The sequence below is a fragment of the Typopeltis vanoorti genome, chromosome 11 (assembly GCF_054136105.1).
Source record: "Typopeltis vanoorti isolate ZY-2024b chromosome 11, IOZ_Tvanoo_1.0, whole genome shotgun sequence".
NCBI classification, from domain to species: Eukaryota; Metazoa; Arthropoda; class Arachnida; order Uropygi; family Thelyphonidae; genus Typopeltis; species Typopeltis vanoorti.
In genome coordinates, this window is record NC_143559.1 from 30939210 (window position 1) to 30957094 (window position 17885).

Below are 17885 nucleotides of genomic sequence, written 5' to 3' on the forward strand. Positions count from 1 at the left end.
TAGTAGTTGGAAGGGGACCAATCGTTCGATGCTGTTGGCACACTCTCCCTCGATGAGTCTTTGGACTCCCTGGAGGTGTCAAATAATAATAATAATAATAAGATTTAGCTGTTTTTTAGTAATTTTCATTTGGTAACACTAGTACTGTATCACCATTCAAATCGTTATTTGAATAATATCTTATGTTTCAGCTTTATGAATAATATAATGGAACAAAAATTGTTTAGTGATGTTAAAATTAGGTGGAATTTTAAATCCAGTTTGTGTTTCTGTACTACTGTATTTGTGTTTGTGTAGTAATTACCATACGCAGTTTCTTTATCTGTGGGTGTTATTATATTACGTAACATCCCCATGAGTCCAGTGATTACTCATCGCCGGAGGGCTCTGTATAGCACGCGGCACTGTGTACATTAATTATTTCACCGTCGTTATCGGGTTTGGTTTGAGGAAATGTGTGTTTTAAATGGGAAAGGTTGTTTCAGCACCCTCGCGTTGTAATTAAAGTAAAATAACGTGTCAATTTATTGTTTAGTAAATTTGTCTGGTTTATATGTATTGTAGAGTTTTTGACTGTTATATCAACATTTCATTTCTTTACATTTCGTGTATGTTAATAAGCAGCGTTTGAATTATGACTACTGCAAGGGTAAGTTGGTTTTACAGCTTCTTTTAAGCGTTTATTTCATACTATTAGAAGAAATATTTATTCTCGCTGTAATTGTTTTAAATAGTGTGACAGAGAAGTGGGGAGTTTATTTTTCTCATGAGGGATGAACGTAACATGATTGAGTTTAGGGAAATGGATGACCGGCATTGTGGAAGTATGATTATTCCTGAACGTTTTCCCTGTGAAATAGCAGGGGGATATTGACCGACTTATACTGTAAATATAAAGCAAACTAACATACACACATAATGAGTCAAGAATTTGCTGGCATTGTGGGAATATTATTCCCGAAAGCTTTCACTGCGCTATTCCCACTAAAAGGTAAGAAATTGCATAACATGCTAATTTTGGAATTTCGAGAGGAGACATTCTTTTTCAAGCTTTGTCAAAAAAAAAAATTGTAGATGGAATTCAAGGAGAAAGGTGACCAGCAGGCACATGAGCAGTACAAAGCACATGCCAGAAGAGTAACCAGTGTGGTAAGAAAGGAAGGAAATTAGCAGTACACACCACAGATAATTCCAAGGAATTCTTTCATTATGTTGTAAGTAAAAGGAAGAATGTTTATGGCTGAATGATTTTAATAAATGACAATGGTGGTGGGAGGGGGTAACTGAATCAGGAGAAATAGAAGAATTACTAAGTGAACACTTTTCAAGAGTATATCATCAAGGTGGAGATATTGCAGTAACAAGAGAGACAAAGACTTGTATGGAAACTGAGGTAAATTAAGTGCCATAACATATTATAATGTTATGCCACTTAATGTAATGGCATAACAGAACCTTGATGTGAATACAGTTATAGGATTAGATAGTATACCAGCTCAAGTTTTATGTGAAGGTGCTAGGGAATTGTCAGAGTCTTTGACCACATCATTTAATCTAAGTCTCCACTCTGAATTAGTCTCAAGGGAGTGGAAAATAGTTCCATTGCATGAAGGAGGCTACAAGACTGATGTAGCAAATTACCAACTGATCAGCATATCAGAGTCATCCTTAAGGTACTGAAGGTGATCAAGATATAGCAATGAATAGACAGTAATGGGATACTGTATTGTGGGAGGGGGGGGGGCATGGTTTTGTGAAGGGTAGGTCATGCCTCAGTAAGTAATGGGATACTGTATTGTGGGAGGGGGGGGGACATGGTTTTGTGAAGGGTAGGTCATGCCTCAGTAAGTTGTTCACGTTTTATAATACAGTGACAGCTGAGTAGGATAAAGTAAAGGTAATAGGTTTACAGTGATACTGCTGAACTTTCCAGAAGCCTTTGACAGGATACCACATGGAATTCTAATCAATAAACTGCAGAATGTGGCGATGGATATAAAGTTTGTGAAGTGGTTAAGAGGGTGGTTGATGGAGAGATATCAGCGTAGTTTATTCAAGAGTAGAGTCCAGAAGAAAGCCTGTGACTAATAGTTCCATTTTGGACCATTACTATTTAATTGGTACATTAATGATACAGGAAAGGATTCGAGAACTGGTCACTTGTTTGCTGATGATGCAAAATTGAGTAGAGTAGTAGTTAATAAGATGTTAAAATTTTTCAGGATGATTTGGATAGACTGGCAGTCTTGGCAGAGGAGAATGGATGTCAGTTTAATGTAGCAAAGTATAAGGTTATACATTTTAGGGTGAAAAGATTCCCGGCTGTATACCACATTGGTGGAACTATACTCCAGGAAATTGATTAAGCCAGAGACTTGGAAGTGTTAGTGAACAGTTTAAGAGGTACATAACAAAAGTAGCCAGAGCAGCACATTGGATTACTTGGTTACTAAAGAATACTTTGATGAGCAGAGACAAACAGGTTATTATTCCTGTTTATTGAGCCTTGATATGACCCCATCTTGACTACTGTGCCACAGATCTGGGCACCTGGCAATGAGGAAGAGCTGGAGAGGATCCAGAGGCAAGTGACCATGATGGTAGCAGGTGTGGTAACCTTATGAGAACAGGTTGAAGATTTGTGGGTTATAGAATTTGGTTGACAGGTGGAAAAGGGGGTGATATGATTGAGACATATAAATTATTGAAGGGTTTTTTTACAAGATTAATACAAAGGAAATTTTTCAAAATGGGTCTGATGGTGGGTTGAACTAGAGGCCATTATTGGAAACTGAGTAAGAGTGTAGTTAGCAAGGGTGTTAGAACTAGATTTTTTGCTTGGGGAGTGGTGAATGAGTGGAATAGGTTGCAAGAGTCTGCTGTTGGTGCCATGACTGAATGAGTTCAAAGCAAAGTATGATAGATTAGATACCACGAAAATGTTGGATAATGCTTGGTATGATGTTTAGGAGATGAACCTAAACTCAATGAATCTTAAGGACTTCATGGAGTAGCCTGTATTAATAATAATATGCATTTGGTGTAAATATAATGCAAACTAGCTCATGTGGTGAGACCTCCATATTTTTGCAAACCTAATGCAAATACCAATGTGGTGATGATAATTTACATAACATTTAAATGCTAATATTAAATAACATTGATGATTCAGAGTTGGGAGAATTTATAAGTAGCTTTGCTGATGTTAATTCCCTTCAGAAAGATTTGAAGACTTGACTTGGACAGAGCAATGGGGGTCGTAGTTTGAATGCTAATAAGTGCAAGGTGTTGTATTTTGGAGTGCAGAAATATAAGGATGTCTATTATATTGACAATGTTATACTACACGAAGTGGATAAGATTCGAGATTTGGGAATGATGGTTGACAGTACATGAAGTTTAGAGGGCATATTGCAGGTGTTGCGAAGACTGCACATTGTAGTGCTGCTGTTATAAGTACAATGACATATAGAGATTAAGGAGGTAGTTGTGCTACTGTATAAAGCACTTGAACTATTGTATCACCTGGATTTTATTATGATGTAGAAACATTGGAGAGGGTGTAGTGACGAGTGACTGACACTATCAAGACTCGGGAATGTTGGCTGCAGAAGTTGAAGGAATGTGGATTGTACAGAAAACTATTCGACATTCTCACAGTATCTATCATACCTTGCCTTGAACTCATTCACTGTCATAGCACCCTCAATAGACTGGCAGCTTATTCCACTCATTTACCACTCTAAAAGTAAAGAACCCAGCTCTAACACCCTTGCTAACCACACTCTTGCCCAACTTCCATAGATGTCCCCTAGTTCTCCCACCACCAGTCCTGATTTTGAAAATCTCCTCTGAATTAATCTTATAGAAATCCTTCAGCAATTTGAATGTCTCAATCATATCTGCCCTTTTCCGCCTATCAACCAATTTCTGCAACCCGCAAATCTTCAACCTGTTCTCATAAGGTTCATTCCATTGACCTGCTATCATCTTGGTCACTTGCTTCTGGATCCTCTCCACCTCCTCCCCATCAAGAAGAAACCTAGGTGACCAAATCTGGGCACAGTAGTTGAGATCAGGTCTTATCAAGGCTCTGTACAGAGGAACAATAACTTGCTTGTCTCTGCTCGTCAAAGTATTTTTCAGCAACCAAGTGATTTGATGAGCTGATTTAGCCACTTTTGGAATGTGTCCCCTAAACTTCATCCTCCTATCCACCAAGTCACTGGCCTCATCAATCTCCTGGAGTACAGTTCCACCAATGTGGTATACTGCTGCTAATCTTTTCACCCCAAAATTCATAACCGTACATTTTGTCACATTAAATTGACATCCATTCTCCTTAGCCCAGAACTCCAATCTATCCAAATCATCCTGCAAGATTTTGACATCTTCTGCATTCACTATTGCCCTACTCAACTTTGCAACATCAGTGAACAAATGAATCGTTCCTCTTAGATCCTTCCCTATATCGTTAATGAACAAATTAAACAGCAGTGGTCCAAGAACAGAACCCTGCGGCACACCACTAGTCACAGGCCGTCTTTTGGATTCTACTCCTGAATAAACTACTCTCTGATATCTCTCCATCAACCACCCACCTATCCATCTCACCAACCCTATATCCATTCCCATGTGTTGCAGTTTACGGATTAGAATTCCATGTGGTATCCTGTCCAAGTCCTTAGCCTGGTACAGCAGTATCACTGTAAACCCATTACCCTTATCCAGTTCAGCCGTCACTATGTTATAAAACTTGAGCAAGTTACTGAGGCATGATCTACCCTTCACCAAGCCATGCTGTCCCCCATACAGTATCTCATTTTCATCAATCCATTCCTGTATTTTTCCTTTGACTACTTTCTCCAAGACCTTGACAATCACTCCTGATATGCTGATCGGTCGGTAATTTGCAACAGTAGTCTTGGATCCTCCTTTATGTAGTGGAACTATTTTCCCCTCTTTCCACACCTTCGGGACTAAACCAGACCCAAGACTCAGATTAAACAACATGGTCAAGGGCACTGATAATTCTCTAGCTGCTTCACGTAAGACCCATGCTGGTATACCATCCGATCCCACAGATGTATTCACATTAAGGTTCTGTAATAGACTATTCACCTCCACTTCATTCATCGCAATTCCCGTATAAACTAATGGTTCCTTCATTCTTTCAGTGTCCCCACCTGGATGATATACTCTTGCAAAGTGCTCACTCAGTAATTCCACTATATTGATTGATTCAGTAACTGCCTTACCATCAGCGTTCCTTAAAATCATTCTGCCGTGTATGGTTTTTTTTTTTTTGCTTGCATCTTATTTAAAGAACTGTTTGGGATTCTCTTTAGCTTGCATAGCTAGTTTCCTTGCATAATCTGCTTTTGCTTTTCTTACCATGCTCGTTATCCTTCTGGCCTGAGCTTTTTTTATTATTATTATTATTATTATTACTACGGGCTACTCCAGGGAGTCCTTAGACTCATCGAGGGAGGCCCTAAACATCATGTTCACACAACTGTTCAACATTCTCACAGTATCTATCATACCTTGCCTTGAACTCGCTCACTGTCATGGCACCCACAACAGACTCTGGCAGCTTATTCCACTCATTTACCACTCTAAAAGTAAAGAACCCAGCTCTAACACCCCTGCTAACCACGCTCTTGCCCAGCTTCCATGGGTGTCCCCTAGTTCTCCCACCACCAGTCCTGGTCTCAAAAATATCCTCTGAATTAATCCTATAGAATCCTTTTAGCAATTTGAATGTCTCAATCATATCTCCCCTCTTCCGCCTATCAACTAGTTTCTGCAACCCACAAATCTTCAACCTGTTCTCATATGGTTCATTCCATAGACCTGCTATCATCTTAGTCACTCGCCTCTGGATCGTCTCCACCTCCTCCCCATCAAAAAGGAACCGAGGTGACCAAATCTGGGCACAGTAGTCGAGATGAGGTCTTATCTGGGCTCGGTACAGAGGTACAATAACTTGCTTGTCTCTGCTCGTCAAGGTATTTTTCAACAACCAAGTGAGTTGATGAGCTGATTTAGCTACTTTTGCAATGTGCCCCCTAAACTTCATCTCCCTACCAACACTCCCAAGTCCCTGGCCTCATCAATCTCTTGGAGTACAGTTCCACCAATGTGGTATACTGCTGCTAATCTTTTCACTCCGAAATGCATAACCTTACATTTTGTCATATTAAATTGACATCCATTCTCCTTAGTCCAGAACTCCAATCGATCTAAGTCATCTTGCAAGACTTTGACATCTTCTGCATTCACTATCGCCCTACCCAACTTTGCATCATCAGCGAACAATTGAACTGTCCCACTTAGACCCTTCCCTATATCGTTAATGAACAGATTAAACAGCAGTGGTCCAAGAACAGAACCCTGTGGCACACCACTAGTCACAGGCCGTCTTTTGGACTCTACTCCTGAATAAACTACTCTTTGATATCTCTCCATCAACCACCCAGCTATCCATCTCACCAACCCTATATCCATTCCCATATGTTGTAGTTTACGGATTAGAATTCCATGTGGTATCCTGTCAAATGCCTTTGCCAGGTCCAGCAGTATCACTGTAAACCCATTTCCCTTATCCAGTTCAGTCGTCACCTTGTTATAAAACTTGAGCAAGTTACTGAGGCATGATCTACCCTTCACAAAGCCATGCTGTCCTCTGTACAGTATCTCATTTTCATCAATCCATTGCTGTATTTTCCCCTTGACTACTTTCTCCAAGACCTTGACAACGACTCCTGATATGCTGATCGGTCGGTAATTTGCATCCATAGTCTTTATACCATTTGTGTGCCTGCTTCTCTTGCCTATTAAGATTAATACTGAGAGGATTATAAAAACAGTAAGGTGAGAAGGAAAGAACCAAAGGCCGTCCCTGTAAGTCATGTAAGAGTATGGTGAAGGGTGTGAGTATTAGTTTTTTTACATGGAGAATTGAGTGAATGGAATGCATTACCAAAATATGTTGTTAATGTAGGGAATTTTACGGATTTTAAGATTCAGTATGATAAATACATTGTCAGTTCAATGAACCTCCCACAATGAGTGCTGACTCCATGGAGGGTGTAGCAATAAAAATAATAACATTCATTCACAATTTTTCTCTTTCTAGTTTTAGAAATATGGATAGAACAGAAGCATTTCTTTACCTTTCAAAATAATAATAATTAATTATTAAAATATCAGCACATTGATGGTGCAGAATAACTGTTTTTGAAGTCATCTATTTTGAAGCTTATTTTAAAAAAATTGCATAAAAGTTTATAAGTATATGAACAAAAAAAAAACTTTCAATCATTCACTATCTTATTATTATTGTACAAGCACTTCCATGGAGTCTGAAGACTCATAATGAGAGATCCAAACTGTCCACACAATCCATACCTCTCCTTGAACCTGTTAACAAAGTACTCACTCTGGCAACACATTCAATTCATGCACAACTCTCAATGTTCTCATACCTCCTATAAACCAGACCTTTAGTCAGCTTCCAGGGATGACCTCTAGTTCTGTCCTCTCTAGCCAAGTGCTGAAACATTTCCCCTGCATCAATCCTATAAAACCTTTTAAGAAACTTAAATGTTTCTCTCACATCCCCTCTTTTTTGCCTTTTAACCAACTTTTGCAATCTACACACTCTCAATTTATCATTATAGGGAACATTCTACAGACCACTCCCACTCACCATCTTAGTCACTTGCCTCTGAATCTTCTCCATCACTTGCTCATCCCCAAGAAACTCAGAAAACCAAACTTGAGCACAGTAATTCAGACTAAGTGTATCAAAGCCTTATAAAGAGGAATAACAACTTCGACTTATAGTTACGAGCATGACTATCTCCAAAACTGGCAGTAAAATCACGAAATTCTTGGGGTTTTTTTTTGATCAGTTAAAAACCAGAATATGTAAATAAAGAAGTAAATACAGAAAAGACTTTAAAAACTGCACTCTTTTAAGTGTTCACTGGTCATGAAATCCTATGGAAGGAGTGCAGAAATATAAATTTGCTGTTTGGCTTCATGGAAGACATGGAGCATGCAGATGGTTATTTTTGAATCATATTTTCTAATTGCATATTACTTCTAAATTCCTATCCACATCCCACTGAAAAAGAAATACAGAACTAATTGCTTGCTTTCGGTTATGTTTACCTCTAAATGCCTACCCTTATCTACTTGTAAAAAAAAAAAGAAAATGCAGAACTAGTAGCACTTTTTCTTGTTGCATTTATCTCTTCACATTTTCCATTAAATCTATTTCAACCTCCATGCTATGTGATTCCTAGAGTGGTGCATGTAACTATTTACCACAAATTATCTCTGCTCATTAGTGTGCATTCTTCAACAGCCAAGTAATCTTGTGAACTGCCTCAGCAACCTTAGCAATATGTCCTCTAAACTTCAACTCTCTACCACCATCCCTAAATCCCTAACTTCATCTATTTCCTGGAGTACAGATCTATCTGGTGCTGCTTGTAATCAGTTTCTCTTAGAATGCATAATTTTACATTTCCTGTAAATCCTGCAAGCTTTCGACATTCTCTTTATTAACTATTACTCTACCTACTTTTGAATCATCAGCAAACATTCATATATTTCCTTTCATATTATTCCCTATATCATTTATGTTCCAAATAAACAGCAGTGGCCTAGCATAGAACTGTGAAGCACACCACTGGTCAGTTGCTTTTGCATAGATTCTAATCCTCTGTATATCACTTTTTGATATCTGTCCAGCAACCACACTCTTATCCATATAACCAGTGTCATATCCATCCCAATTTGTTCTAATTTGTTTGATGGAGTTCCATGTGGTATTTTATCAGATGCATTTGCAAAATCCAGAAGAATCCAGAATCATGTAGCTATTTCCTCTATCCAACTTGGCTGCCACTCTATTATAAAAAGTGAGTAAATTATTACATGACCGACACTTCACATAGCGCCATGTTGCCCCTCATAGAGTATATTTTTATCCATCCACTCTTTAATTCTCTTTTTGTCCAATTTTTTATTGCTTTTACCACCACTCCTGAAATATTGATTGTTCTATAGTTTGCTACTGCAGTCTTAGAATCTCCCTTATGCAAGGGAATTGTTTTTCCCTCTTTATCCTTAGGGTAGGGAGGTAACTGAATCAGTCGATGTTGTGGAATTACTGAGCGAGCACTTTGCAAGAGTATATCATCCAGGTGGTGACTTTGCGGAAATGGAAGAACCAACAGCTTATACTGGAATTGTGATGAATGAGGTAGAGGTAACTAGTCTATTACAGAACCTCAATGTCAATACATCTGTGGGATTGGATGGTATACCAGCTCGTGTCGTACGTGAAGCGGCCAAAGAATTGTCAGTGCCCTTGACCATTTTGTTTAATTTGAGCCTCAGGACTGGGTCAGTCCCAAGGGGGTGGAAAGAGGGGAAAATAGTTCCACTGCACAAAGGTGGTTCCAAGGCTGCTGTTGAAAATTACCGGCCAATCAGCATAACAGGAATCATTATCAAGGTCTTAGAGAAAATAGTCAAGAGGAAAATACAAGATTGGATAGAAGAAAATGGGATACTGTATCGGGGACAGCATGGTTTTGTGAAGGGTAGGTCATGCCTCAGTAACTTGCTCACGTATTATAACACAGTGACGGCTGAACTGGATAAGGGTAATGGGTTTACAGTGATTCTGCTGGACCTTGCTAAGGCCTTTGACAGGATACCACATGGAATTCTAATCAGTAAATTGCAGCATATGGGAATGGACATAGGGTTGGTGAGATGGATAGGAGGGTGGTTGACGGAGAGATATCAGAGAGTGGTTTACTCAGGAGTAGAGTCCACAAGACGGCCTGTGACTAGTGGTGTACCACAAGGATCTGTTCTTGGACCACTGCTGTTTAATTTGTTCATAAATGATATAGGAAAGGATCTGAGAGGAACAGTTCATTTGTTTGCGGATGATGCGAAGTTGGGTAGGGCAATAGTGAATGCAGATGACGTCAAAATTTTGCAGGATGATTTGGATAGATTGGAGGTCTGGGCTAGGGAGAATGGATGTCAATTTAATGTGGCAAAATGTAAGGTTATGCATTTTGGGGTGAAAAGATTGGAGGCAGTTTACTGCATTGGTGGAACCGTGCTCCGGGAAATTGATGAGGCACGAGATTTAGGAGTGTTGGTGGATAAGGAATTGAAATTTAGGGGACACATTGCAAAAGTGGCCAAATCAGCTCATCAAATCACTTGGTTGCTGAAGAATACGTTGACAAGCAGAGACAAGCAGGTTATTGTTCCTCTGTATCGAGCCTTGATAAGACCTCATCTCGACTACTGTGCTCAGATTTGGTCACCTAGGTTTCTTCTTGATGGGGAGGAGGTGGAGAGGATCCAGAGGCGAGTGACCAAGATGATAGCAGGTCTGTGGAATGAACCGTATGAGAACAGGTTGAAGATTTGTGGGTTGCAAAAATTGGTTGATAGGCGGAGGAGGGGAGATATGATTGAGACATTCAAATTACTGAAGGGTTTCTATAAAATTAATTCAGAAGATATTTTTGAGAACAGGGCTGGTTGTGGGAGGACTAGGGGACATCCATGGAAACTGGGCAAAAGTGTGGTTAGTAAAGGTGTTAGAGCTGGGTTCTTTACTTTTAGAGTAGTGAATGAGTGGAATGCGCTCCCTGAGTCTGTGGTGGATGCTGTGACAGTGAATGAGTTTAAGGCGAGGTATGATAGATACTGTATGAATGTGGAATAGTTGTGATGAAAATGATTTTGGGCCTCCCTCGATGAGTCTAATGACTCCCTGGAGTTGCCCGTGATGATAATAATAATAATAATAATAATAATAATAATAACTCTACCAGAGTTGAGACTTAAATTAAACAATCTAGTCAGAAGCATTGCCAGTTCCCTTGCACTTTCCTTAAAAATGCAAAGTGATCTCATATAATCCCACAGCTGCATTTACATAGGGATTCTGTAATATCCTAAGAACCTCCAGTTCATCTACCTCTCTTACCACATAAGTCTTTCACATATATTGCAGCATTAACCTCACTTGGATAAAACTGCAATGATATTATTCCATGGCAGAGCTTGAAACTTCCTCTTAAGCTTTTCATAATCAGTCGCTTTGTAGTTCTGCATGTACTTTTTGTCAGAATATTTGTCATGTTTTACAATCTCCCAAGTCAAAATGCATTGTTACTTTCCACAATTGGAATTAATGTGGCTACCTTGGTTATTTACATCTCTTCTGATCCTGTAACCAGGTCCTCACACCCTGAGTTCCATCCATCACATGCTGCCTCATGTAATTACCTCTCAATAGGTGTATAAATTCCATTTCCTTTCTGTCACATGATATTTGTTCCTTTCAATCTATATCTTCATGGTTGAAGCCCTCCATAATAATCACTTTACCTGTGCTCATTGGACTGATTTGCTGATACATGTCTTCCAGATCATCTCTGGAACACTAGCCTATAGCAGCCACCAACCATACATTGTTTTATTGGCCTTGATCTCACACAAGATTGCTTCAAATGAACATCCACACTCCCCTTATCTCTTGTTCTATCTTGGCTGTAATTCTTTTGCTATTATTAGTAGTGCCCCTCCATCCTATTTTCCCTGAAAGTACTAAACTCTTCACATTCTATTTCTGTAATTGCATCATCTGCTGTTAGCCAAGTCTCACTAACGCATGTAACCTTTGGCAAGGAATTTGGTAGTAACCAATGCCAAAACTCTTCCCTCTTGTTCATGATACTTCTGGCATTAGTATATAGAAACTGCAGCATCCCTTCAGGCTCCCAACCATCTTTACTTCCTGAAATGACTACTGTATTCACTATTTTTGGAGAGACTAAATTCTGCACTTGTTGGCCTCTCTCATACTCACTCACCTCATGGGTGCTCTCACACACACACACATACACACCTGCATCCACTCTAATTGCTTAAATTTTCCTGAATTTGAGCTTCTTCATGCTTGGTGAATGAAGCTTCTTTTAGACACCTAATCCTAAGATTGTCAGCATTATATAAATTCTTTCCATCAAACTCAGACCACAGATCCACAAATCCTGCATCATTTCTTCTGCACAACCTGCATATTGATTAATTTGCTCCATCTTCAAGAGCATTTCAGTTGGATTCTTAATGAGCAAAAGCCATGGATGTTTCTACCTCTTTGCTCCCTTTTTAGGATAATACTTTATAAATGCAAGTCAAATGAACAAACTTATCAAAGTGTGCCTTGGTATGCAGAAGGTGTAAAGATCTGGATTCTACAGTTTGGATTTGATGAATAGTAAAGAGAATGTAGAGAAAAGCTCTGAAAGGATTTCATGATTGTGTAACATTCTGTATAGATTGTAGAATGTGCTTACCTCAGAGGATAGTTTATTAAATTATACTGTGTTGATGTTAGAGTAGAATGGAGGAATCATTTAGGAAAAGTATTACATGTATTGGAATCACTGGATAGCAGAGTGTCAACGTCACTGGAAATGCATATAAACTGAAGCTTTGTATAAAGATCCAGAAGCTTACACAGGAAACAAATCCAGAGCAGAAAAGTGCTGATGAACAATTACTGCAACTCTTACCTAGCATTAGCAGTTAATGCATTGATGGGAGGGGGGGTTGCAGCACCCCCCTTCTCTTCTTAGATTTACATTACAGTAAACCCTCGATTTAATGGACAAAATTTCGGGTCCGTATGTCACATGTGAAAATTAACATCCTGTTAATTTTAAAATGCTTTTAACCAAGATTTGCTTATAATTAAATTAACAGGTTATTTTTTGTTATTAATTTCCTGTTATTTTTAACAAATTTTGGTAAATAGGCAATCATATGTTGGAAAAACACTGTAGTAATTTAGCCAACATAAATGAATCACTGCTCATAAAACATGTTCGACGAATGATTAGGACGTGATCGCACTGTAATTGATTCTTTTGTTGTGTGGCATGACTTTCTGCGGTAGCTTTATTACACACGTTCGTAATTTTAGGGAGTTAATTATAAAAAAAACAGCAATTTGAAAATTCAAAAAAAACTTGATAGTTTTTTTCAAAACAGGATTACCTAAACCAAGTGCCTCAACATCAAACATTAACTTATCTAAAAGTGTAAAAATTGTGTGTAAAACAATTCTCTTGTTATTACAGTGCTAATATTGCTAAAATTGCAGTAAAATGTTAGATATTGTTATTTTAAAAAATTCGCGATTTAACGGACGCCACTATTAGTCCGTTAAATCGGGGATTTACTGTATGGCCAAGGTACTATGATTTGTTATTTTTTAATGTTCCTCACAGTTTTTCTTAATGCTGAGGCACTTATTTTGGAACAGATATCAAATCTTAGTAGTGTAGTTCATTGGTCAGCGTTTGTTACTGATGTGGAGAAAGGGATATTATTAGAAATTTTTGCATGAAAGGAATTTATGTGAAGTATTGGATCAGTATTTTTTGAATAAATATATAAATTCAGTAATGTATCTTTTATTCCCAAAAGGGAGAAGGCAAGGCCGTTTAGCCCTGACTTTTGGAAACTGAGACAGCCAATCTTTACCCTAAACCAACCACAGGTAGTTAGCGTAAGATTATCAGTAATTTTAATTGGCATCTGGGGAAGAAGAAGATATGCATACAACTTGTGCTATCTAGTCCCTAACACTATATATTATTGTCTGAAATTGTTTGTTCTAAGTATTTTCTTGAGCTGTGGGATGAAGGGTGGGGGGTGAACCCTACTTGTCCATGGCAGCTAGTCAGCAACCAGAATCAAACTTGGAGTGGTCTTTCTTTGGGATGTCTTAGTACTATGGATATAAATGCTATTTCCACAGGGCTGCACAGGCATGAAGTATTTTTATACATGAAATTAGTATCACACAATGTCATCCTGATATCAATTAAACAAGATGGTTTTTTGATTATGAGGATTTTCCATAAATGGTTGCTATTGCAGGAAAATGTCTGGAAGTGTAAGGAACATTGCTTAGTTTTGCCAGATTTGAATCATTTCCCATTATTGGTTTTGGTGCACTTTGCCTCATATACTATTGACCAAAAAGTAATAATATTCCTGAATTGCTGTTCAGAGAAAGTTCTATGGAAATCCTTAGTTTGAAATACACAAAATTCTTTGTCAGCATTGCAGTACATTTTCAATTATCCATAAAGAAATATTTAAAATTTTAATAAAATACATCTAGAGCCTGTGTAGCTCAGTGGAAGTGGTGCCGTCCATGGTGCTAGATCACCCAAAGAAAGAGCATCGTAGTTCAATATTCTAATCGCCAATTAGAGAAACTTTTAAGCCTTTTTTCAACTGGTTCCTGAGTTAGTCTATTTCTGGCATAGGTAAGCGGGTTTTTTCCTGGAAACTTTGGGAGAATGAATTGTCTCCTCAGTATCTGAAAGTTAAATAGTGCTAAAACGGTCTCGCCTGCTCCCTATATGGGAATAAAAGGCAGGCGATTTTTTTTGATAAAATACATCCATGAGATTTTTTTTTCTTTCCAAAAAAATTCCATTTCTTTTTTTGTCTTATGATCTACACATAAAATCCCAATAAACAAAACAAAATTCATCTTTTCTTCAGTTGTCAGTATTTAAAGAAAAGTGGAGGAAAAAAATTGCCATGAAGCACTTAATGTATATCAACTATATGGCTTCTCATAATATACAAGGGACGTCCAGAAAGTAAGTTCCGATCACTGTCAGAGAAACAAAAATATACTTGCAAAAAAAAAACTTTATTGGAAATTAAACATCTGGAAAGTAGACATCTTTCACTACTTTTCTACATAATTTCCACCATTGTTCAGGCACTTATAACCGGGCATCAAGAGTTGTATACCTCCATCGTAGAAGGTTGCCATCTGTGACACAAACCACATATTGACTGCTTCTTTGACTTCGTTGTCATCTTGAAACCGCTGGCCACCAAGGAAAGATTTCAGATGTTTGAACAGGTGAAAGTCGCTTGGCGTGAGGTCAAGACTATATGAAGGATGATGGAATCGTTCCCAGCTGAAGGTGGTGAGAAGTTGTGTTACACCTGCTGTGTGTGGGCGGGCGTTATCATGAATCAAAACAACACCCCTGGTAAGTATGCAATGTCATTTATTCTGGATTGCTTGACACAAAGGGCTTGGCAGTACATACTCGCAATTTCTCATGCCATGGGCAATTCGATTTTCATAGACATTATAAACACACACCAAGAAGCATATGCACTGCAAGAATGTCTGAAAATGGCACCAAGCTAAGAAATCAACAAACTCAGTACGCATGCGCACCATTGCGATCGCAGCGAAAATATTTAAAATGGAGCTTACTTTCTTGACATCCCTCGTATTATTGAGATTAAAATCTGAATGTCCACATTATAACGAATAAATTTTTTTTTTTTTTTTAGTTGGTAGCATAGCATTCAAAATGCAGATAGGATATATCAACATCTTAAGATATCATGTTCACAGAAGGAATGAAAAAGGTACATAGTTTATAGATAAATATACACCCCTTGAGGATACTTGAGTTAAGAAATGAAACTTGGAAAAAGACAGGATATAATAGACACATTATTAGGAATAAAAAAAACTAAGTGATAAAAGGAAAAATTGAAGGCAAAAGAGATGGCAGAAGGACAGGAATGAGAAATATGGATGCCATTCATCAATACAGAAAAGAATAATAATACCTTAATGGTTAGCAACCTCCATCGAGAGGCAATAGTCAAAGAAGAAAAAAATTTAATGTTCAGCAATATTCATTCTCTGTAATGATGATGACCTGTATTGTGACATATATCATGTTCCCCATCCCTTCATCTTCTATGTGCAATGATGAGAGTGAAACCCATTGAGAGCATTTCAAACGTACATGTCAGACCTCTCTCTCCGTTTCAAAAATACAGCATTAAAATTGTTCTGCAGACTGGCCACCAACTACACAGATCCAAACCTGTCAGTAATCACTTGGAGTTGCATCACATAATCTCATTGCCATATACTCTGCCTTGTCAGCAGTGGTATATGGTAAACACTGTTGAGACCACATTATGTCAAGGAGACTGGTTACTCTTTGTAAGGGGTTGTCTAAAACAGTGCTTCCCAAATTTATGGATGTAAAGGGCCCCCCCTTGGAAAACTTAAAATATTTCATGGCTCCCATCGGAAAAAAAATTCATAATACAGACTTATATTATTATAATATTTATTGTATTTATATTCAATACATAATATACACAGCGAATATTGTAAAAATCAAATGAAATATTACATATTTGACATGGCACACTTAGTCTTAAAACATTTTAAATTTGTTTTCATTATTTCATGGTTCCCCTCAGCAAAACTAACTGTCCCCAAGGGGTCACGGCCCACAGTTTGGGAAGCGCTGGTCTAAAAATATCTTCTCTTACTATATGTCTCTGCTCTATCTTTTCCTCTATTATCTAATCAAAAAGTAGTGGTGTTATTGTAATTTAAATAGACCTCTCTCAAACAAATAAAACATCCAAAGTATTGCAAATCTCTACAGAAAAAAAAAAAACATCACTATCACACTTTAATGTTCAAATTATCCACTGTATAATTCCTTTTGCCACTGATACTGCCTTTGTAAGATTGGACATTGCTTGCCAAAGAATGCAAAATTTAGAATTCTCTTTTGAATATCTCTGGCATATGGTTTCCTTGCCCCCATTCACTTACATTCATCTGCTGTATTTTCTCCTCTGCAAGTTCTAAAACCTGATGACTTCTTCACCTTCTTGTCCCTGAAGCCTAAATTTCTGTAGTATAGCTATTTCAAACTGTTAAATCATTTTCCTAGATGACCTTAATGTCCACAACTCCAACTGACCTCCCTTTTTCAACATTATTTGACTAAGCTGACAAGACAAAACATTTGACTTAATGCAAATCACACAACTATCAACCTTATCACTAATGTAGTCCTGGTGATCTCCAATTTTAATTTACTAAACCTGTATTACACATTTTATAATTTTTGATTAATTTTTCTAAATTATTTTTTATTTTTTACCTAATCCAGAAACTCTATTCTGGAGACCAAACATTGAACTTTTTCAAGTCACTCTGATCTCCAATGAGTGGGACAGGATCTCACGTTACATGAAAATTCACTCACCACCTAAAGACAATCACAAACATCCATACCCATGGTGGGATCAAACCTGCCAGCTGTTGGTTAGAAAGCAGATACACTAATCACTCAGCCAACAAAATCAACCTGATAACACACTCCCAAATACCCTTGATGTTTTTTTTTTAATCAGTTCATTGTCCAGATATACTATAAAGGTCACCTCTCTCTCTTCTCACTAACTCATTATAATTTTGTGCGAGTTATCTCTCACAGAATTCCCTCCCTCCAGTCACTCTCAAACTTATATCCTCTCATCATCATCATCATCATCAAATTCCTGCCATGTACCCTCAAGGGGTGTACAGGATATGACAGTACTACATGAAAAAATTACATCATTACTAACTTCCTATCTGCAATTTTCCTCCAAATCAGTCTGTTACTTGTCAAGACTCCAACATTATCAGATCTTATATTTCTATCGTCTAAGGCACTTTGTACCGTATCAATCCACCTATATCTTGGTCTTCCTCTGGGTCGATTTCCTGCCAACCTGGCAGAGAACACTTGTTTTGCTAATCTTTCCTCTCCCATTCTATTTAAGTGACCATACCATCTGAGATTAGCTCTGCTAACGCATTCCTGGATGCTGACAATGTCAAGTTCTTTCCTAATATCCTAATTTTTAATATGATATTGCCGTTGATGCCATCTGTTCACGCCTCT

The 17885-nt window shown here is 37.9% G+C and overlaps 1 protein-coding gene across 2 annotated transcripts in view; it reads left to right on the forward strand.

The window, feature by feature from the left end:
* Positions 1 to 390: 390 nt before the first annotated feature.
* Ccs (Copper chaperone for superoxide dismutase) overlaps positions 391 to 17885 on the forward strand; it is a 53995-nt gene continuing 36500 nt past the window's right edge. Inside the window, exon 1 of one of the 2 annotated variants that reach the window (XM_090400541.1) lies at positions 391 to 649. In XM_090400541.1, the coding sequence (XP_090256667.1) occupies positions 635 to 649 (15 nt within the window). In that variant the 5' untranslated portion in view covers positions 391 to 634. Of the gene's footprint in view, positions 650 to 832; positions 992 to 17885 lie in introns of those variants that run through there. The other variant, XM_090400542.1, reaches the window with a different exon arrangement.